The sequence below is a fragment of the Phyllostomus hastatus genome, unplaced genomic scaffold (assembly GCF_019186645.2).
Source record: "Phyllostomus hastatus isolate PE091 unplaced genomic scaffold, TTU_PhHast_1.1 phas_contig_152, whole genome shotgun sequence".
NCBI classification, from domain to species: domain Eukaryota; kingdom Metazoa; phylum Chordata; class Mammalia; order Chiroptera; family Phyllostomidae; genus Phyllostomus; species Phyllostomus hastatus.
This window is the reverse complement of record NW_025333622.1, coordinates 15,753,898-15,777,274: the sequence shown is the minus strand read 5'-3', so window position 1 is coordinate 15,777,274 and position 23,377 is coordinate 15,753,898. Positions and strand designations below refer to the sequence as shown.

At 38.3% G+C, this 23,377-nt stretch overlaps 1 protein-coding gene across 5 annotated transcripts in view; it reads left to right on the top strand.

The window, feature by feature from the left end:
- The first annotated feature begins 10,239 nt into the window (after positions 1-10,239).
- DCP1B (decapping mRNA 1B) overlaps positions 10,240-23,377 on the top strand; it is a 54,537-nt gene continuing 41,399 nt past the window's right edge. For 2 of the 5 annotated variants that reach the window (XM_045830654.1, XM_045830653.1), the window contains exons 1-3: positions 10,240-10,428; positions 15,872-15,912; positions 20,038-20,165. In XM_045830654.1, the coding sequence (XP_045686610.1) occupies positions 10,279-10,428; positions 15,872-15,912; positions 20,038-20,165 (319 nt within the window). In that variant the 5' untranslated portion in view covers positions 10,240-10,278. Of the gene's footprint in view, positions 10,429-10,673; positions 10,799-12,169; positions 12,329-15,871; positions 15,913-20,037; positions 20,166-23,377 lie in introns of those variants that run through there. The other 3 variants (XM_045830655.1, XM_045830656.1, XM_045830657.1) reach the window with 3 other exon arrangements.

The following is a 23,377-nucleotide window of genomic DNA, read 5'->3' as shown; positions in this document are numbered from 1 at the left end:
ATCATTTTGTTATATTTATAATATTTAGGTAGTCCTTGGCATCTAATGGGCACCCAGAAAATGTTTGTCAAATAAAATAACAAATGAATGAACAAATAAATAAATGAAGTATACCAAACAGCAGACTGAACTAGAGTGAAATTTGAGGCCTTAAATATAAGAAGTAATATTTTTATTAAAGAAACAAAGCCATTCATTTTTTAATAAAGGGAATCATTGTAAAGGACCAAGCACCCCATTTTCCACCAAACTGATCACCCATAGAAAGATATCATGGTAGAAAGAACATTGCTTAAAAATCAGGAAACCCAAAGTTTAGTCCTGTTCTGCCATTACCAAAACAATCTCCATAATTGTTTTAATAAAGTGGTTGATATATTTCAAGTACTTTACTTATGTTTTCCCATTCAATCCTCAGCCACACGCCTACAATGTAGGTATCATTAGTAACCTCATTTCATAGAGAAGAGTGAGGTTTACACAGGATAAATAAATAGCTGAAGTTCCCACACTAGCTGAGCCAGATTTGAACCCAATAAGCTTGTCCTTGGGACAGAGGCTACCTGTTCCCCATCCTGGCTGCAGTTCAAATCATTTTGAGGAGATTACCAGGCCATACCTCAAAGTTTGATTAACTAACCTGGGTGAGCCCTGGTCATTGGTACTTCTCTTTGAATATCTCCCAGCCTGTCTAATGTGCATCCAGGGTTGACTGCTTCCTTTCTGGGCTCTCTCTACTCCAAGCTGATATGACCTCACAAAAGCCTCTAGCTTGGGGTTTCTTCCATAGGAAGGTGGCTTAAACCACTTATCTTGGCGATAATCTGAGCTTGAATCATTAGAAATTCTCCCTGCCCTTCCTCCACTACCCAACATCATGCTCAGGTGAAGAGATGCCTCCTGGAATCTTCAGATGTGGACTCCCAGCCAGACTTATACTGGATCTCTCAGCCCCACTGAAATGGGGCTGTGACAAGCCGACACTATAACTTACTTTGTGAAGTGCAGTGAAGGAAATAAAAGCTGTGTAGCTCCTTAGGAAGAACAAGGAGGAATAAACAGGGCCCAGTGGGTTTACCTAGTTAGCCCTACTTGCATTTTTCAGTCCCAGGGAAAGGGACCAGAGGGCACAGATGAGTCTAATGCCTGGTAAACTAGCCCTTTCATGGAGTAATCTGGATTCTTCTGCCTGCCTTAGTGACAGGTGTAAAAATACAAAAACCCTAGTCTGTCCATTTTGGAAGGGAAATCCCAAGGAGCCAGGTAAGAGAGGGTTGACCAGATGGAAACTACTGATGGTTCAAGTACATACTAAGTATTCACATAAGTAAATATCTGGGACTTGGAAGTCCTGGTAGTCCCCAAGAACAAAAGGATTGGCCTTGGGAGAGTCTGTCTTAGTCTGCTATGCTCCAAGGTCAATGGGAATCAAAGTGGCTTTAGGATGATGCTTAGGGTATAACAAAGACAAGTCTAGCTCCTTCCTGAGGCCAAAAGTTCAAACCACTCGAGAAGCCTTTTGGTCTAAAAATGATCAGGGTCCAGTCTCTAACTCTTAGGACTATTTCACCCTGGTCTGGGCACAAAGATGGATGTCCAATGCCTTTGTTTTATTTTAGCTGGCAATTCATTTAAAGAAACTGAAACGTCTCTTGTGCCTCTGCTATGTGCTCAATAGCATTCCAAACTCACACACAACACCAACCCCACTGCAGTGATCCCCTGTGTCTGTGTCCATTTCTCCAGGTAGACTGTAAACTGCAGGAGGGTGTGGCGTGGCCGTCTTGTTCATGGCACTGTCCTCAGCTGCTAGCCCAGTGCCTGCCCATTCTTAAGAGCTTACTATTCACCAAATGAACAAATGATTGAATGTGAAGGTTATCTGATGAATGAATGAATACAGTAACACTTGCTACCTACTTCGAGGAGAAGCGGTGAGGTGAGCTGCTCTGCATGTGTTTAGACATGGCTCCTCTCCCAGGTTAGACTACACATGGCTTATTTGGGTTACAAAAAGATGTTTACTTTTCTGGCAGGTCTTATTTTCTTATAAAGCCAATATAATTCCTAATTCTTACTCTCAGTAATTCTTAGTAACAAAACCAAACTCTACCACCCTGTACTGCTGTGAGCAGGGCTGACTGGAGTCATGGCCACTGCTCCTAGGAGTCTCCATAGCAGCAATGAAGGTCACAGCCTTGGGGCGAACTGTTCATTACCAGCAGGAAATGTAGAAAACACCCTGCCCTTTAATCCTCACACTACCTCATGGAAAACAAGAGCAACACTGTGAGCTGGCTTTGTCCACAGAGGAAGCCCAGCCACCTTTGGACACTCAGACCCTGACTTTAAAGCCCATGTCTTGTGATTACATCAAAACATTTAAAGTGTTTGTTTCAAAGAACTCTTTCAGCAATACTCACATTAGTCACAAAAATCAACGTTATTACCCCCTTATTACGGATAAGGAAAATTGGTATGGTTTCTACATGATTTCTTCTATAATCACAGAAAAGGTGAAAACCTAAGGATGCGACCTGGCCATCCACAGGGCTAGTCCCACTGCCTGCCTGCCTGACCTCTGAAAACAGTCAATGCTGACCTCCAAAGTACCCAAACTTCCTGCAGTACATCAGATCTCTGTAGGTCTGTATTTGCATTTTTTATACAGTGCTCTCTGTACCAAGGCACTCAATGACATAACATAGATAAACTAGGGGCCCTGAAAAAGGTGACTGTGAAAAATTAAGAATCACAACCATTAGTAAACTAAAAAGTGGGGAACAATAATTTTTACTTTGCATTGGTATATGAGTACCTTTATAAACAGCAAACTACTAATCTTTGTCTGAGAAGTAAGTATAACTCTCTTGTCCAGGATAAAGATCTTGCTGTTACCAAGAACAGCGGTCTGTAACTGAACATTCACAGAGCCCTGTTTTTACACCAGGCACTTGACATTCTAAGCATTTCACATGCATTATATTGTTTAGTTCTCACAATACCCCCAAACTATTGTCCCTATTTTGCAGATAAAGAAACTGAGACCCAGAATTTTACAGATCCCTGCCCCCTCGCCCCCACATAAAGGTTACATAGCTGGGAGGAGATGGGGCCAGAATTTAGACCCGAGTCTCTTTAATTCTAAAGCTCATGCTCTTAATCATTATACCATATTTTGTCTCCAAAAAAGAAAAGTCATTAGGCCACTATGACTAGACTCAATTCTCTGTAGTTTAGGGAAATTAAAGGAATTCCACATCCCAGAAAAATCAGTCAGCTAAAGTTAGTCAGAAATATTTCTGGTCATTAAGGTATCCCCTAAGCAGTAGGCCAAAAATATCAGGGACTTAAATGACACTAGAGTAGAAGTACAGGTCAAAGACAATTACAGAGGATCTCAAGGGAGTATCCAAGCTCTTACTGTGTCCTGGACCTTCGTTACATTAAACACTGCCTTCTCCAAGTACTAGAGAACTCTCTGATCCTCCTTCCCTTTCTCCAAATTCTGGTACTTGTCAAAGCACTGCCATTTAACTTTAGATTTTATATTATCTTTTTTAAAATTTTATTTTAATTATTGTTCAAGTACAATTTTCTATCTTTTACTCCTATCCAGGCCCACCCACCCAGCCCTCCCCACCTCCCTCCCATTTCCACCCACCCTAGTTAATTTTACATTATGTTTTATTGTTCATGTTTTTTCATGCATGCTAATCTTTGTCTCCTCAACAAGATTTTAAGTTCCCTAAGACTATAAAGTAAGCTTCATACTTTGTCCCGTTTCCAGTCTGTTGTGTGTTAACAATGTGCACAAACTGGGTGCCTACTGAGCCTGCAGAAGGCACACAGTATAAACTATTTATTGACTTGTTTAAAAAATATGGACAGGGTCAGCAAATTATTTTTGCAAATGATCAGATATAAACATTTTAGGCTTTGCAAGTCACCTGGTTTTTGTTGCAACTACTCAACTTCGCTATTGTTGGGTAAAAGCCACCATGGGTGATACAATGAGTGTGGCTGTGCCTAATGAAACTTCATTTACAGATTGGGAAAAGTACAGATTTGGCCTAAAATGTGTCAACCCAATAGAGCCTATTTACGATAGGCTTGGGGGACTAGGTTGGGAAATGTTCTCAAGACTTAGCATTATGACAACAGCTTCTATTCCCCTCTCTCCTCAGGCCTCTTGCCCATGTTTGGAGTCCTACCTCCTGACCAAGTGGAGTGTTTTTCCAAAACCTCTCACCTTGAACTGAAGTTTAGTTCAGCATAATACCTTGCAGTTTGTTATCCTCTGGGTCTTCACATATCAGTTTAAAAAGAGAAAATCAACCACAAAGTAAAGAGCTGTCATGGTAAGTTGTAACAATAGTAAGTAATTGGGAAATTCTTCAAAGGTATTCCACCCAGGAGGCTCTGACACTTGTTCCAGACTTTTTGTGGACTGCCATTTAGCTCATCCTAGATGATCTGAAATGTGCATTTCACCTGGATTAAAAAATGTGCAAAGAGCTGATAATCCTTAGCAGGAGGCTACCTAAAGGGTGACAAGGACAGCTGTTCATCCTCCCAAAGTGACTGCTGTCCTCTGAAAATAAGAGAACTCAACAAATGAAAGAAAGACCCACCTTTCTCTTAATCAAAGTATTCAGCCCTCAGTTTTGATATAATATGAAAAAGTCGTTAATGGACCGCTACCTTGACCTCATTTTATGCATATTAAGCAGATTGTTCATTATTGTTTCTGGGCTTATCTATGTGTTTATCAAAAGAGGTGCATTTGATATGAATAGAGGTTCAACAGATTGCTACAAAATTTGGAACTGGGAAGCATCCTTCTAATTCAATCCCCTTATTCCACAGAGAAGTGAAGTGACTTTCCTAAAGCAGTGGACTCTGCTCAAATAAAACAATCAAAAGGCCATCCCTATATGACCTTAGTGCTTCTACCAAGAACCAGCCAGCTCGGCACACAGCCAGCTAAAGGGAGAGACAACTCAGAGTCCCTGTTCTAAGGAGCAACCCACTAACAAACCCCAAACCTCTGCTCTGCCCCAGGACAAAATTCCTTTAGTATGAAATCAGCCACATTAAATAACAGCATCCTCAAAAATGTGACCCAGAGCTGTCTGTGTTTTCAGAGATATGGCAGACGCCATCTACACAATTTTCATTGTCCTTTCCAAGGTGCACATGTAAAATAGGAAGATTTATCTTCTGCTGTCTCAACTCACTTTTCCCCATCTTGCTCTCCCTCTTAGTAACCAGGTGCTGATACTAGTTACCACAGTCAGGAATTTGCATTTTAAATTTACTATCTCTTCATGTGAAGTTAAAGACACTTCCTCATGTCTTAGCATGTTTGGGGCACTGGAAACAACTAAAAAGATGTTATTGTAGAGATCCTCTAGCCCCTTGGGCCTTCGCCTGACCCTGCCAATGACAGTAGAATGAATCGATTTTATGGGACTGGCAGAGAGAGGTAAGAGATGAAAAGGGAATATGCATGAATGATGTCCCCACTCCGAAGGGCTCTGCTCAACCCAGGCCCTCCCCAGGTAAGATCACTGGAGGCTTAGTCCTAGCAGCTGCTAGGCCTAGACTAAAAAGTACTGACCTTTTTTACAGTCTCCAGCAAAGGCTCACCCAATAGGCCTCATCTTCCCCCACATCTGCCTCTTCTCATTCTGCTCTAAATCTCTCTGGTGACCGTTTCGTTTCAAATCTTAACCCCCCTGCAATCCTGTGGAACATAGAGCTATATATTCTGTAGTATGTCTCCCTCTGATTGTGAAGTTTCTGATAAATATGTGTTAGCTCACATCCTCTAGCTTATAAAAATATTGGGAATGACCTGCCTTGGGAATTAATGTATATCTTGTCATTTATGCAGGACTCTGTTGAGATGATTTGAAGTTTGGCTAAGTAATTGCACATGAAGGGTCCCTTCTGGATTTACTGTTAGAAATAATAATGACATTCTTATAAGAAGAAGAATAGCTAATTCTATCTGCAGAATATTTAACAAATCGCATTTTTTTCAGGCACATTTTCTCACTTGATCTCATTTACCCTGTGAAACTGGTAGGGCAGATACTGTGATCCCAAGTTACAGGTGATGTCCCCTGTTGAAGATCACACAGATAAAAACAGGTTAACTCATTTCCCTTTCCAGAGGGTGTCCTTTCCACTGTGCTCTGCTGCTTAAAAAAGAAGTAAACCCTGCATTGAAGACAACTGATAGCACACAGCTTCAAGCTGTCTCCCTCCACTGATAGAAAAGGGGTATTAGTTCGTCACTTTTGTCAGCCTTTAGTGTAAAATTCCTAACAAAAAAGGGTAATTCATACAGGCAGCACAAATTATTTTAGAATCACAAACTCTTAGAGGGTGTCCTGGAAACTCCTCTTTCCCCTCCACTCCAACACATTCTACTCCAGGACAAATGCAAATCTTAGAGGTGACTTACACAGCAAGGAAAAGAGTACTAATAAAGCAGGCTGTGTATTTATGTTTTTAGATTATCATGCAATAAGTCACTTATATTTTTATACAAATATTGATATGTGGCTACAAAATCAAACATTTTTCAGTACTATTCCTATTTTCAAATAATTTCAACAACCTGTGTTCTTACAATTAAGCTCAAATGATTAGATGGTGAATTTTATCGTAGTCTTTGCAGTGGTATAAAATTTCCAGGCTCAGACATCATTTTTTTAATCATACTAAAAACTTGTTTTAAATGTTGGCATCTAACTTTATAACACCAAGTGTTAGCACAGATTTTATCTCATAATTATAAAATAATCATGAAACCCCAACATTATCAATATTTGCTCAAAGTACCCTGAGGAGGCTTCTGGAAACACAGTGGAAGTATGCCAGCACTGTGGAAGTCAATGGAAGCTCAAGTTATAAGGATTAAAAAGGAATCTCCTTATTTTAAATAATCTTTTAATAATAAGGGCCTGCAATTTAGTAAATTTGAATAAGTGATAATGACTTGACTTTACAAACAGAGATTATTCAAGGAGAAAGTAGGCAGAAGTTTGTCTTCATCCTAGAAGTTTAGAACTTTAAGAATTTTTAGAACTTTTAGAAAAAAGAATTAAAGAAAAAAAGAAAAAAGCTACCTTTTTTTCCTGAGTGTGACTTTTTGAAAAATATATTTTATTGATTATGCTATTACAGTTGTCCCATTTTCTCCCCGTTCACTCCCCTTGGCCCTGCACACCCTCTCCCACCCACATTCCCCCTATTTAGTTCATGTCCATGGGTTGTACATATAAGTTCTTTGGCTTCTACATTTCCTATACTATTCTTGCCCCCCCCTTCCATTTTCTACATACCATCTATGCTATTTATTCTCTGTACCTTTTCCCCGCTCTCTCTCCCTTCCACTCCCCTGTTGCCAACCCTCCATGTGATCTCCATTTCTGTGGTTCTGTTCTTGTTCTAGTTGTCTGCTTAGTTTGCTTTTGTTTTTGTTTTAGGTGTGGTAGTTAATAACTGTGAGTTTGCTGTCATTTTACTATTCATATTTTTTATCTTCTTTTTCTTAGATAATAAATCCCTTTAACATTTCATAAAATAAGGGCTTGGTAATGATGAACTCCTTTAACTTGACCTTATCTGGGAAGCACTTTATCTGCCCTTCCATTCTAAATGAAAGCTTTGCTGGATAGAGCAATCTTGGATGGAGGTCCTTGCCTTTCATGACTTGGAATACTTCTTTCCAGCCCCTTCTTGCCTGCAAGGTCTCTTTTGAGAAATCAGCTGACAGTCTAATGGGAACTCTTTTGTAGGTAACTGTCTCCTTTTCTCTTGCTGCTTCTCGGATTCTCCCTTAAGTTTAAATTTGGGTAGTGTAATTATGATGTACCTTGGTGTGTTCCTTCTTGGGTCCAACTTCTTTGGGACTCTCTGAGCTTCCTGGACTTCCTGGAAGTCTATTTCCTTTGCCAGATTGGGGAAGTTCTCCTTTATTATTTATTCAGATAACTTTTCCACTTGTTGCTCTTCCTCTTCTCCTTCTCATACCCCCATAATTCGGATGTTGGAATGTTTAAAAATGTCCTGGAGGTTCCTAAGCCTCTCCTCAGTTTTTTTGAATTCTTATTTCTTCATTCTTTTCTAGTTGGATATTTCTTTCTTTCTTCTGGTCCACTCCATTGATTTGAGTCCCAGTTTCCTTCCCATCACTATTGGTTCCTTTTACATTTTCCTTTATTTTACTTAGCATAGCCTTCATTTTTTTGTCTAATTTGAGACCAAATTCAACCAGTTCTGTGAGCATCCTGAATTGTAAGCATACCAGTGTTTTGAAGTGTGCATCTGATAGGCTGGCTATCTCTTTGTCACTTAGTTGTATTTTTTCTGGAGCTCTGATCTGTTCTTTCATTTGGGCCATCTTTTGAGTCTTAACATGCTTATTATGTAGCATGGGTGCTGGGTCTGCCAGCTGCTGTCTTGCCACGAGTTTTTTCCAAGCACCCGAGTCTGCCCCTCCTACCAGTCTGGATGAGTATGTTTTCTTTAACTCCTTGGTTGTCAGACTTCCATACTGTTCGATTTTCTGTCAGTTCTGGTTGTTTTTTGTTTTTAAGTTGTTGTCCTTTTGGTTTGTGTAAGGAGGCACAGTGTGTCTATCTATGCCTCCATCTTGGCCAGAAGTCCCTGTGTATGATTTTTAATCTTCAATATTTTTTCTTTACAATATGGAAAGTTTAAAAACAAAGAACTTCCCATTTCTTTCTGTCTTCCTCAGAATGTGAACTCAAAAGATCAAGTTGCTTTTCTATACTCTTTTTTTCCCACTTGAATTTCAGTATTCTATAAACCATGAGCTCTTTTTAAAAATGCCAACATTTAATGAGTAAAAAATCCGCTAACTCATGGTTTAATTCAATAGAGTAAGCATTTACTAAATCTTCATCCAGCACAAGGCATTGGACCAACTTCTAGGGAGACAATTAGGGAGAGTTAATGCTCCTTAAAATTATCAAAGGTAGTCTTTGCCCAACAGCCCCAAGACTCAGGGATAAATTCCTTTAAAAAAATGTTAAAGGCTTATTGAAAGATTTAAATGAAACTGTATATTCAGTTATGCATATACCAGAGTAAACATTCACCTTTCTCCCATGGTTTAAGAGCAAATTCCTCATCAGTCTTTCCAAATACTGACTTCATCAGAGAAGACTCAAGTATTGAGAAGCTATCAAGCTCATGGCAGTGAATACATGTTTTCTAAACTTGTAATTCTCACTTTAAAGCTCAAAAATTATCACTGGCAACAATAATTGTCTTTTGTTTACCTCAAAGTGGCAGGTGTACATCATTTTTGAAAAATGTCTGTCAAATGCCTGTCTGAATATCCAGTCTGTCCATCGTTCTTTCAAGTAAAAATAACATTCAATGAAAATAAAAGTAAAAACTAGTTCAGCTTGCAATTCAAGCACTGAAGTGTTTTCCTGGAGATAAACACGACACTTCAGTATTCAGCACACATGCTTTATGCACACTTCCTATTTTTTCACACAGAATTTATAAAGAGTTGGACTTTAAGGAATTCAATAATTTTTACTGCTTTATCAAGACCATTTTCAAGTGACATTGGCTTTCACAGTTTGGTGCTTTTGCCTTGGTTTGCAATAAGACACCTGCACTTTTACCCACTATTTTTGCACCATTGGTGCAAATGTCAACACAGTGGAAGAGTCAGATCAGTCTTAGCATTGTCATGAAAATAATTTTGAGTTGGCAGACCCCTTGAAAAGGTTTTGGGAACCTCCAAGGGGTTTCCGAACTACACTTTGAGAAGCCTGGGTGCTTGCGCAGACAGAAATCATAATTGTTTCTCTTCAATTCTTTAATGCTTGCGGCTTATTATTGTAGGTGTCCTAACTGAGCGCCAAAGGAAAGGCACGCCAGGGCATTGAGCACATCTAAGAGATAACATCCGATCGCCCGCAGCTTAAAGGCTCACTTAGGAAGTAAACAGGTCTTGGGAGGATGGGGGTTGGGGACAAGGGTGTCAAACCACTGCCTCAGGCTTTCAGTTGCCAGGGGCAACGATCCTCAGCTGGAGGGAACGCGACCATCGATTAGTCGTGTCTTGTGCGGTCACAGAAGGAGAGGGAGGAGATGGCTTGAGGAAGGACGCCCCCGACGTGTGGTCGCCCCAAGAGCTGGGTGGCAAGAATCTCGCTCGTTCTGCGATCTATTGGAGTGGCTGCCGAGCGCTGGGTTGCGGTTGGGGCGGGCGGGAAGATGGCGGCGATAGCGGCGGGCGGCCATGTAGGGAAGGGGCGCGATATCAGCCTGGCGGCCCTACAGCGCCACGACCCCTATATCAACCGCATCGTAGACGTGGCCAGCCAGGTGGCTCTGTACACTTTCGGCCATCGGGCCAACGAGTGGGTGCGTGCAGATGCAAGGGGCAGTGGAGGCAGGCGGGGTGGGGACGGGTCGGGTCGTCACACCCAAGCGCGACAACCCCCCCTCACTACGGGCCCAACGCAACGCCCTGGAGGAGGGAGGTGGGCGGTGGTGTCTCGAGGCTCCAGGCCGAAGTTGGGGCAGGGCGAGGGCGGGGGCGGGGGCGGGGGGCGGGGGGGGGGTGGGCGGCGCGGATTGCGCCCTTGAGCTCTGGGGCTTGGGGGAGAGGGAGGCCGGTCTCTGAGGCCATCTGAACCTGGGGCAAGACTTAAATACCTGCAGTACCCCACGGTGGGAGCACCCGAACAGATTCAGGATGGGACCCTGAGAATTGAAGGAAAGGGAGGACCTGGTGCGTTGCGGCCGGAAGACCGAAGAATGCAAAGCGGGATCTGTTACAGGAAAACGGTGGCGGTAGAGGGGGCAGGCGTGGGGTGTGGGGGAAGGGGCGGTTAGGAAACGAGGACTAGAGTAGAGTTCTGGTTCTGGTTCTGGTTCTGGTTCTGGTTCTGGAACCTCAGATGGGACGAAGAGAAACCAGTCCTTGGTAGCGGGGAGAAAGCTGAAGTTGCCAACTCAGGGAACACACCAAGGAAAGAACGAACATCGGGGAATAAAAGTAAATGGGACTCGGTCTAACACTTAGAAGGAGGCTGGCCATCTCCTAAAGATTAATACACCATAGCCCACCAAGACCAAAATTGAGTTTTGATATTTGAATTCATTTGGGAGCCGAAGTAGTGCTCTTGTCAAGCAGAGCCCCAACAGATAGCAACGGAATTAGATTCAGTTTTTCTCACAATTTGAATGGGGTAGGAGTGTAAGACGTGTGAGCCCTCCTGCAGGCTACAAGTGGATTTTGAATGTAGACGGGTGGATTTTTTTTCTCTTTACCTCCTAGTGATATTTGTCGAAATAATATTAACCTGTCCGTTGTATTATCATTCCTTCATTGCTTTTAAATAAGTTGCAAAACAATAAAAAGCACTAATCCTGGATGAATGGATTTCAGAAGATTTTTTAAAAACATTCTCCAAGAAGGTATCAAACATCAAAATTTAAGCAAGAAAACATCTATATTGAACAAATTCATTTATTTTTCATCACCCACATTCATTTATATAGCCAACTTACTCACCTGTAAGTGACTAACAAAAAAAGATAAAAGGTCCTAAAATGGGAAAGAAAATAATTTTGTCATCAATTGTTAGGAAAGATACTGACCTGAGCTCAGGACTACTCTCCAACTAGCCAAGCAAAAAAGAAAAAGGTGGGGATAGGGGAGAGCTCTTTAATATAATTCTGTAATAGGAAGTATTCCACTCGGTAAGGAGGGGTTATTTCTCCCCAGTTTTGAGTAATTTGCCACATGAGCAACAGGACAGTTTCATCAATGTAACTTAAAAAAATGTAAACATACTCTACATATGGCTATTATACTACTCTGTAGAAAAATCCTAAATGTATAATGTCATAATTCTGCCAAGGCAATTCTGTAGTACAGGCAGGATCAGGAATGTATAGTTCTACAAATGACCAGGATTATAGTCTGGAAAATCCTGAAACATGTAGGATAACATTCCTCTTGAATAACAATTGTTTCCTAGAAACTTTTGGGACAGGTACCTGTTAAAATAGTTGTAGAGGTTTATTAGATACCCAGCGAAGTCTTTATACTAAAGTGTTGTGAAAAGGCAGAAGTATCACAATGCATTATTTACAGGATTATGTTTTCCTGCTACCTGGACTTGTTGCCTTCAGACAGGCCATAATTCATTCAGTAAAAGGTCATTCTTTCGAAAGGACAAATCTTCAAGGCTGTGTTAGCCAGAAGAAAAAAAGAGAAGAGAGACCCAGTTTAGATGCAGAGCAGTTGCTAGAGGTAAACAAATGATCACCATTGTCTCTGTGTGCCATCTCTCAGGCCTTCTGCATGGGAGCCTTTTGAATGTAAACCTAATATATTGATAAGAACATTCTTGAGAGTGGAGAAGAAAGCATATGTAACAAGGAAGGTGGGGTGTAAAAGGAAGGGAGTCGTTACACTGAAAATAGGTGAAGAATGACCAGGCAGTCATAGCCGGAGGAATTAAGAAGGAAGAGTAGAAGAGGAAGTGAGCTGTTTTAAGGAAGGATTAAAAAGAATACACCATGTCTGAGAGGAATTTTAGAACTAGACCTCCTTCCCACTGCCAGGAAAGTCCACTCCCCCAAAGTACCCACCCTGATTTTATTTCTTCCTCTTAGCCCTGGGAACAGTAGTTTTCAACGAGTTGATGTGACTGTCTGCAGAAAATTTTTGGTTGTCATTGAGAGAGAGGTATTATTGGCATCTAGGGGAGGGAGGCCAGAGATGCTAAAAATTCTACAAAAGGGCTGAGCTTGAGAAACTGCCTTACCAGCTAGCTACTGGCTTTCTGAGCTCTGTAATCACAATTTCTGGATATGAGGCCAAAGCATTTGATATTTGTTGAAATACAGGTGACTTGGATGCTACATACATGACTAAGAAAGACAGATTTAGGGGGGTAAATTATTTGAAGACAGTCAGCAAGGTATAGATTGCTTTGAGTTGTTTCAGAGGGTTCAGATAGTGTTCTGAGTCCCAATAATGTGCAAACTGGCACTATTATATTTCACTGTATTTTAAATTTTGAACTGCTTAATTTTTTAGCACTTGTATTTTTATAGTAAAGTATAATATTAAATCATTAAATTTTACTTTTAAAATTGAAGCTAAAATCCACCAAAACTACGAACTAATGCTTTAAAAAAATAACAGTCCTCCTTACTTGGAGGTCCTAAGGAGGACCTAATAAAGTCTCGTTTTAACTATTCCCCATACTTCCAACCCTGGGCTTTGCCCAGAATGAAAAAAATAAAAAATTTGGTTACCTAGGATAACTGGAGGGACCAGAAAAATGCATGAATTTGAGCTGTTTCAGCTATGATAGGCCAGAGAAAAATGTTTTGTCATCAAAGATCTGAGTGGTATAGTCTGGTTATCTCTTTGCAGTGGAGAAACTGAGACATAAAATAATAATTAGCCCAGTATGACCTGGCAACAGCCCCACTCCAGGTCCAGTATTGTAATCTCTGAAACAATTCTTTTCCATGAACAACTCATGCTCTTTGTGTGTAATGCTATATAAAAATCTAATTCTTAAGAAATGCTTATTATGAGTTAGAGAATAATTTCAGGAGAAACATACCTCATACATTTCTGATTCTGGATTTTTCAAAGCTGAAATTGAGCATTAAAGTCTTTTTCTTAAAGAAAAGGTAATTTCTATTACTACTTCAGAAAGAAAGAAAGAAAGGAAACAAGTCAAAAGCCATTAGCATTATGTCTTTACACTGATACATGTAAATATGCTCATTTGGGTCTCTGGGACAAAACAGCCCAAGGTCAAATACTGGAAGACAGGAAAGTGGTTTGGCCATGTAGCAAGTGATTCTGACAGTGCATATAAGTTATAAGCTATTTCTGTCACCTTATCTTCAGTTTCCTACAAATGTAGTAAATAATACCAAATATTTAGTTTTTACAGATTTATTCTTAAAGGCTCTGTGGACTAGTAAGTACCCTAACTGTACTAGTTAAACTTTGGGGATGCCCACAAATCCTTAGATTGTGTGGGTAGCATTTATTGCACTGTAGTGGCCATTTTCTCAATGACTGATACTGTGGTGGTTTAAGTAATTCTTAAAGTGCACCCAGGTTATAGATTTCTCCACAGATAGGAATTAACCATGTTTGCAAAAAAAGATAAATAATAACACTTCTGTATATATATATTTTTCATTTTTACTTGGTAGTTTTCAAAGCACGGTGGCAAATGGGCACATTTGAAAAATAAGGATATTTTTCATAGTACATTAAAGTGACTTAGGCAGACCTCATAGTAAATCCATTTTAAGAGTGAAGCCTCTAACTTTCTTACCAAGGTGTTTATATCAGAGAAAAGACTGGCTAAAATTGTTTTAACTATTTATTATAAATTCTTTATTTCTAATTGCATATTCTATAATAATAAGGATTAAAAATCTTGCTACTCAGTACTTTACTCTTAATAAGCTATTTGCTCTTAATTTGGACTATAGTGGATTTTGTTTTTATGACTGCTAGTAGAGTTCTGCAAGCAGAGATCATGTTATTGAGCAGCAGCATCAGAATCACCAGGGTGGCTTAACAAAAGAGCCTACTGGGCAGGCACCAGCCTCAGAGTTTCTGATTCAGTAGGTCTGGGAAAGGACCTGTGCATTTGCAACAAATTCTTAGGTGATGCTGCTGCTGCTGCTATGAGGATCCATTGAACTGTGAGACCCACTGAACTACAGTGAGTAAGAAAATTGCTAAAATCAGTTGAATTTGTGAAAGGATTATGCTTCCATCTTTTGTGTGTGTGCCTTTTAAAATTATTTTACTATTATGCCTTTGTTCTTAAAGAGTGTATTTTTTGGCATACTGAATACTTAAACTTTGAATGATTTTGGTAATGAACATAAATAATAAAACACTATGAGGTTAAATAGAATGCCAAAATTAAATCATTAAATAGTAAACGTACATTTTAAATTCTGAATAATAATAGTCTGATTACGAGTTTATGGATTAAGTATCCATTACAAATGAATAACTTAAATATTTTTAGAATGCAGTGCACCAATGAACATTTTTATCAGGGCCTGAGGTCCTGCCTTTGTTAAATTAGAAAAGAGCCTTTCCAAAGGAACTAAAATGATAGTTTATCATTTTAATTTTACCACTTTTTCCCAGTTTTTCTCAGGCAGATTTCCTGAGTCCTAACTTGGTAATGTTTCTTTCTGTCTAATTTTATTTCAAATATCAGAACTTGACTCTAAATATTCTATCCAGTAGGTGATTAATTGCTGAAAATTATGACGTTACTGTCTTCAGTGTAGTAGTCGGAGAGGAGTTATTGGCAGATCACCTGCTCTCCTAGGTGATGGGGTATATATAGCAAGAGAAAATGAACCTGGAAAATAAAGAGAAGGGTAATGAGATGCAGACCCCAGTGATTCCTGCAGCATGCTGTGTGCCCAGTTCAGAGGGCAGAGGAAAAGGCAAGACACTTCTTAGAATCTCTTTCTAATGAGATCCGTGGTGTGTTGTTATCCCTGCATTTGGTAAAGAGAGGTAATGATGGTTTATTTTGTAAGTGACAAAAGGAGAATTTCACTACTTCCTGCTGTTCAATCAGCAGAGCCAAGTCAGGTGAGAGCCTGCTTTTCTGCTTTCCCTAAGAGTAAACCCTCCTAGATCAGATGTTTCTTAGATTTGGCCCTACGTGAAACTGGGTAGAACTCCAGTCCTGTAAGAAGTTTATGTTCTTTAACCTCTGTGAATGTTTACTATTAATGAAGAGAATATACATGTTTTGCTTGTGTTTTTATATTCTAGGAGAAGACTGATGTGGAAGGAACCTTATTTGTATACACAAGGTAAGAGTATTTTACTTTTATAAAGAAACTGATGATCATTCTTTAATTGTAATTTTATTTCTAAAAGAAGTAAAAGAAATGAATGTTAGTTTGAAGTTTTTAATTAACATAAGGGAATACTGAATAATGTCACCTAGGATGGTGTGAGGTACACTACTTTCAGAATCAATAAAGATGAACTTAAATCTTTGTGTTTTTTCAAAAGTAGTATTAAATATTTATCCTTTTATTCAAATGAAGGGTACAAAGTTCTTGAATGTAATGCATTGGCAAGGAACTAGAAGTACACTATTAAGGATATTAGATTATTTAATCAATATTTAGAAAAGGTTCCAGATATTTATTTATCTTTTAAAACTTTATTTTTCAGTTAGTTTACATTCAATTATTATTTTGTATTAGTTTCAGGTGTACAGCATAGCGGTCACATAACCACATAATTTATAAAGTATTCCCCCAATATTTTTATCACCCACCTGGCACCATACATAGTTATTACAGTGTTATTCACTATATTCCCTGTGCTGCACTTTACATCCCTGTGACTATTTTGTAACTCCCAATTTGTACTTGTTGACCCTTTCATCCTTTTCACCCAATTCCTCAACCCCCGTCCCCTCTGGTAACCATCCATCTGTCCTCTGTATCTATGAGTTGGTTTATGTTCTGTTTGTTTATATTGTTCTTTAGATTCCACAGATAAGGGGATCATATGGTGTTTGTCTAAATATTCCAAACCCAGTAGGGTTTTATTGATGTCTCCCCCATCACCCTTGACTATTTAAGAAGCATGATCCAAAATTAAAGATGTCTGAGTCCTCTATTATTTAGTTAATACAATGTTTCAGGATAGATTTAATGTATTATTTTAATTATTAATAAATTTAATGATAAGCTCATGCCATTAGTAATTTATATCATTATCATTTATAGTTATATCATTAATATTAATGCATACAGACATGTAGTATGTATATTGTCTTAATAGCTAAACATTTTATTTGCATAAAAATGTCAGCTACAGTCCATCACCATCATGCAGGGGTGCAAAGATAAATACAAAGTCTTCATACAAACCCTTCCAAGGCTAACACTTTTACTGGGGAGGTAGAAAATATACACACACAGTATATACATACACTGATATTTAAAGAGAAACCATAATGCAGACAGAACTAACCCTGAGTGCCAGTTGACAGGTTACAAGCAATGAATGGGCCTCTGAGGTTGTAGAAGGCTTTATGGAGGCGTGAATACTGAGTCATCCTCAGGAATAAAGGTAGAACTGCCCTCGCATAAAAGGGCAGTCTTGCAGGAATGGTGTAAGCAGAGGCATGGAACCATTAGGGGACAGTGAGGAAAATGACTGGTGCAGAGAGTTTACATTGACAGAGAGTTACACTATATTAATTAGAAGTTGACAGTGAGGGTAAGGCAATTTTGCTGGGTTGGAATGTCAGACAAGGATTTTGAAGTTTATTTTCCTAGCAATATGGAGTCATTGAAGGTTTATGAACAGGAGAGTAATAGAATTACAACAGAATGTGTGGGGAAGGTCAGTGTGTCAGCATTATGAGCACATGTTGGTAATAGAAGAAATTGGAGTTACAGAAGAACATTGAGAAGATGCTTGCATGGACATGAGATGATGAGAGTGTGGATCATAACAGAAGTTGAAATTGAAAAGATTTATTGAAATATTGCATGTATAGAGGGAATGGTGACATTTTAAAAACAACATTAAGATTTTGAAATGGAAGACTTGATAGAATGAGAGACATTGGTGGAACATAAAAGTAGGGAGTCAGGAATCTGATTTGAGGATAAATTTTAGTTTATTTTTAAATAATGATTTGGAGTGATAGCAGGGCATGCAAATGGAGATGTCCATCCACCCAGGGGAGGGCCAGGGCTACTGACACAGAGTTTTGAGTCATCTGCATTAATCTGGCCATTGAAACTGTGAGAAAAAATATGTCCTTTGAAGGAGAGAGTAAAGAGGGAACTGAGGAAGGCTAATGGCTAGTTTTAGAGCCAACAAAGGTACAGAGAAGAGTCAGCCATGAAGATAAAAGCAGAGCTAGAACAGTACAGAGTCCAGTGAGGGTACTTTGTGTAGTGGAAGCAGCAGTGGGAGTGGGAAGACAGGACTGGATGGGAGAGGGCATCAGAGCAGGTAAGGAGGAGGTCGGTTTATTCCATTTCAGAAAGGTGGGAGGACCCAAGAGTCATTGGCTATATTAGTTTACAATGTGTTCCAAAACATTCCAAAAGCATCAGTGAGCTTATTCAGTAGGGACTACTCTTGAGAATTCTGAAGTGTGAAAAGAAAAGCAAACAACTGAGCTCAACTGTGTGCCAAGCACACAATATGCAGTCTCATTCAGTTCTTAAAACAAGTACTATTCTTTTGAGAAGTAAAAGGAAAGATATATTAATATGCATTAATGATTTATTTTAGGGATTTTAAGTAGGTTCCTTTTTTTTCAGTGTACCCAAATCAAATGTAGCTTTGTATTTTCAAGTACTTAATTTACTTTGCATTCCTAGTGGAGCTGTCAGTTAAACAAACCATTAAATTCAGAAACAAATCCTTCCCTATTTCTTAACCTTTTCCTCACCAGTAGGAGCCCCTCCTACCTCCTCCCATCTTCCCCCAGACCCCTCACCCCAAAGTCAGATTCTAGCATGTGGAGTTCTTTCCTCTGTAGAGAACGACAGATCAAAAGGGAGTTTGGGCCACAAGTCACGGAGCTGCCAGAGGTATATTTTGCTCTGTACCCACACTGTTAGAGAGCTGAGACCCTGTTGTGTTAATGAGATACTTGAAGAATCAAATTCTGATTCTGTGTAAAAACACCTAATCCTATTAAAAATTTTTTTATTCTTCATTTCCTTCCATGTATTCCTTTTTGTAATAGAGTTCATAGAGAACCCACTGGTGATTTCTGAACTTGATGCTTCTAAAGGACTCTGTCAGAGATCTTTGGAAGTCAATTTTCATTCTTCCTCAGAATTTAAGTTGAAATGATTATTATGATTATGTCTGGTTTTGATTATATGCCTACCACTTTACCTCTCTGCAAAATGAATTAGACAAGGACTGCCTTCCATCAATTTTAAAATTGAAAGGCTCAAAAGGAAATTCTCTATGTGATAATGTAGCTGTATTTTACTCCTTTGTCAGCATCAAATCAGATATCAAGTTTATATCAAACTAAGATATAAACACCTTTTCTTCCTATTGCTCATAACACTTCTGTGGGTGTGTTACCCAGGCACCCTAGTTTAAAGTAAATAAACATATTCTACTTCTTTTACTTTCAATATATAAGCACGTGGGGTTTCTTTTATCACCAGAAGCTGCATAGTTGAATTGCTATATGGCTGTCACGCAAGAGTAGGCAAATGCAGATATAGTGATTAAACTCTATACTCTGTATAATTTGGGTTCTTTCTGCCTGACAGAGAGTAGGCACTGAAGGTTTATTGAATAAAATGAAAAATAAAAAGGTTATTAAATGCCACATTTTATGGAGAAAAACTTTATAGTAGTTTACGAAGCTGTTTGCTTCATATTAAAGAAAACAAAACATCTGCTTTTGTATTGAATTATATAAATTTTAATATATTGTATTTCCTCACCAGATCATTGCCCAGAGTTGCATCATTTCTTTAGTAAGTTTCACAGCTTTTCATTTCAGACAAACACCTGGATTTTCTGTGAAAGTTCTTTTTATGTAACTGTGATGTACACTCTGTATTAAAAATCATGTAGTGTTTAAAATAGTAATTACCATCTCTTCCTTAAAGGAATTTAAATCTAGGTAGGGAAACAAGATACAGACACATGCATAGTTAAATAAGTAGGATTTTATTTTACCAAAGGATCAGTTATAGTCATGCTGCGTGTGTTATATACATTATATTAGTGCTATTAGTTCCTAGCAAAGAATCATTGCTTTATATGCATGCAGTTTGTTTGCACAAAGCTATAGATAGGTACAAAAATGTTGAAGGCACACTCAAATGTAGGTTGAAGACACATTTGAAAGCAGTTGTACTAAAAGTGTACTGTAATGAACAACTTGTTTTTTGATATCCTCCCACCCTTGTGATTCTTAGGTCTGCTTCTCCAAAGCATGGTTTCACCATTATGAATAGGCTGAGCATGGAAAACAGGACAGAACCCATTACTAAAGACCTGGATTTCCAGCTTCAGGACCCTTTCCTTCTCTACAGAAATGCCAGATGTGAGTCTTTCTTAATGAATTGGGTAGTTTATTTCAGCAGTTTGTCCAAGTGTTTAAAATTGTACAGTGTATGTCTTTGTCTTTGTGTTTAACATCAGTGATTCTAGGGGTCAGCCCTGGTTAGCTTGGGAAATGTGTGCCTAATTGAAGCAATAGCTTCTTCCTTGGGAAAATTTAAATGAAAGCCATGTGAATATGATGCTGTGAGTATTCAAACCCTGTCTTCTGCAGTGAGACCACTTGGTAGTGTGAGCCCATGGGAGATTCTAACTCAGCCTGATCAGGGCTGGATGAAGAGTTTTTGGTCAGAAGACTGCAGAAGGACACATAGGTAGTACCGCAGGGCATAGAATTAATGATTCAGCGTGTGGCACTTTTTGTGTGTGTGTCACTTCTGATTGAGCCTTCTGATGATATGTTTGGGGGAGAGGACCAATATTCTAGAATTGCCATCTTTTGAATACATAGTAAGTGAAAAATCAAAGCCCAAAGAATTTTGGTCATTGAGAATTTCAAAACACTTTGTAAAATGAAAGTTATATTAGGTAACTAAATTGGTCCTGGTCAGATTTGAAATGAGGTAGCAGTCACCCATCCAATATTCTGCCTCTGTTTTACTCTTGTATCTTTTCTGATCACTTGTGTTGAGCTATTGGACAGCCCAGAGAAAAAATGATGGAAAATATGCAGACTACAAGGGCATCAACATGCGTTGGTGCACATACATGCTCTGTGCTTTGTGGATAACTTTCAGAAAGACCTTGCAGTTAAAGTTTTCCATTCATTTCCCATCCTGTTCTTTGAGCTGAAGGCACAAGAATTGGCCTACTACATGCTATTCAGTGTAATTTAATAATGAATGTAATATAAAAGATATTTAATGTTTTAACCCCAATGAGTTGTTTTAAAGTATCCTTTAATACTGTATTTTCTTATATTCATAATAATCATAATAGGTGGTCATCCTATTATTAAGAGACTGTGGTTAAATTTTTATGAGAAAACAATGAAAGCTATTAAAATTGTACCATGGCTTACTAATGGTAGGTCCTGTGGGCAAAAAAAATAGAGAAATATTTTGTTTCTATTCCTGTTTCTTTGCTGGAAGGTGTAGTTTTGTCATTTGTAGCTTATAGCTTGAATTGTTTATATGCTTATAGTGATGCCAGTTGTTATTTTCTTTTATGTCAAATTAATATATAATTCAAATCCTAATAAACAAAATAGTCACATAAATAAGTACAAAATAAATGAATATTAGTGACTTATAGTAATCGTTTTTGGTAGTTCTTACTTTGGATAAATACTTGGTCTAGTTAGTATAGATAATATTTTAAGTTCTTATTAGAATATTACATATTATATATTATGTACTTCTACCAAAAATATATAAATACAAACTCTATTTAATGTGGTTGATTTTAAAATGAACTTTCCTAAGTCCCATAGGATTTATCTGGTAGGAAGTACTATTTGGGTCTAATAAACACATAGGAAGCCTCAGCGTGGTTCTAGACCAATGCTCTCTGGCTGCACGTGGTTATCGAGCATCTGAAATGTGGCTTCATTTGCATAGAGCTGTGCTATGGGTGTAAAACACACACTGATTTTCAAAGACAATGCAAAAAAATGTAAAAAATCTCAATAATTTTACATTGATTTACCTGTTGAAATGATAATATTTTAAATATGTTGAGTTAAATAAAATGTTTTTAAAATTAATTTCACCTGCTTCTTTTTATTTTTTTGATTTAAAATTACATGTGGCTCATATTTATGGTTCACCTTACATTTCTATCAAATGGCAATGTCCTAGTCATTTTCATTTATTTTACCGTACTTCACACTCACAACTTTGTGAGGTAGCCATTTTCATTACCATTTGCAGAAGAGCAGACTGAGGCCCAGTGAGATGACAGACCTGACAGACACCCACAAATTCTGATTCCAGATTTACTGCTTTTTCTGCACCACACATACTGCTCTCTCCACTATTAACATGAGTACAAAGTGAAGGCAGCCTTTGGGGTGCATATTAAAATGTTTCTAATGAATTTTTATAAGAAAGAAATCAGTTGAACAACAAAGAAGAGAAGGGAATGGATCCATTTATCTTCCTGGTTTGTTTTGCTTTCTTCTCCCTTGATATCTGCTACTGATGGACTTTTCAGCCATAGTCATTTGGTTTTAGTTTAGCTTAGTTGTAAAAGCCTTTTCAGTCTCTGATATCAAAAATTCACAAAAGGCTCTGTAGAGTCATGAGTTGCTCTCAGAGTCTCAGAAACCTCCCAAATGTTTTAAAACAATTCAAACACTTTATATAATAATTATAGATGGTTTACATGTTGTCTGATGACTGTAGATTCATTCATTATCATTTGGACAATGAACCCAGCTTCACTGAGGTCTGGTTTTTTAAGACTCTACCCCTCAAAATCTGTATCGTGAAGAATCTCCGTAGGCATCGATACAGACACGTGGGAAATTTTCTCATGGAGTTTTTAGATTCACTAGGTTAAAAAAAAAGTAGTACCTAAGGAGACAACTATCCCTGTCTTGAATTGCTTGAATTTAGATGAACAAAAATAAAGAAGCGAAAACCTCCCCCTCTCTTTTCTTAATAAAAAGATGTTTAATAAATAACTTTGAATTTTGACTGAACACAATATAGATGATTTTATTAACAGTAAAGGATGTATAGTTTTTAAACTTGGTCATAATAGGATTTGGCCTGTATAGCATTTAAAAGTAACTAAGATAGCTGTTAGAGGTTAAACAGAAATTCATTTATTTTTTCAACAAATATTTACTGAGCATTTACTATTTGCCAGGTACTATGTCAGGGCTTCATAAGGCTTACTTAATTCTCATAACTTTTTGTCATAAAGATAATTATTTTTGTTTTATAAGTGAGGAAACTGAGGTTAAAGGGATTATGTAGTTTACCATGGCTCGTGACTATATGGAGATGGAAACAGCATTTGAACTGAGAAAACCTAGCTTCAGAAGCCCAGGCCCAAGCGGTGAAAGTGCTAACATGTGACTGATGTGTTTGAGCAAGCTTTACTTGTTAAGAAATACTTAATCCTTTTAGTGTACACTCCAAAGTATAAAAAGCAAGTTTGTTTTTTAAAAAGTTGACAATCTATTGTATCACAGTTATTAGAGAAGAGAATATAAAATAAAAACTAATGTAGCAAAAAGCTGAATTT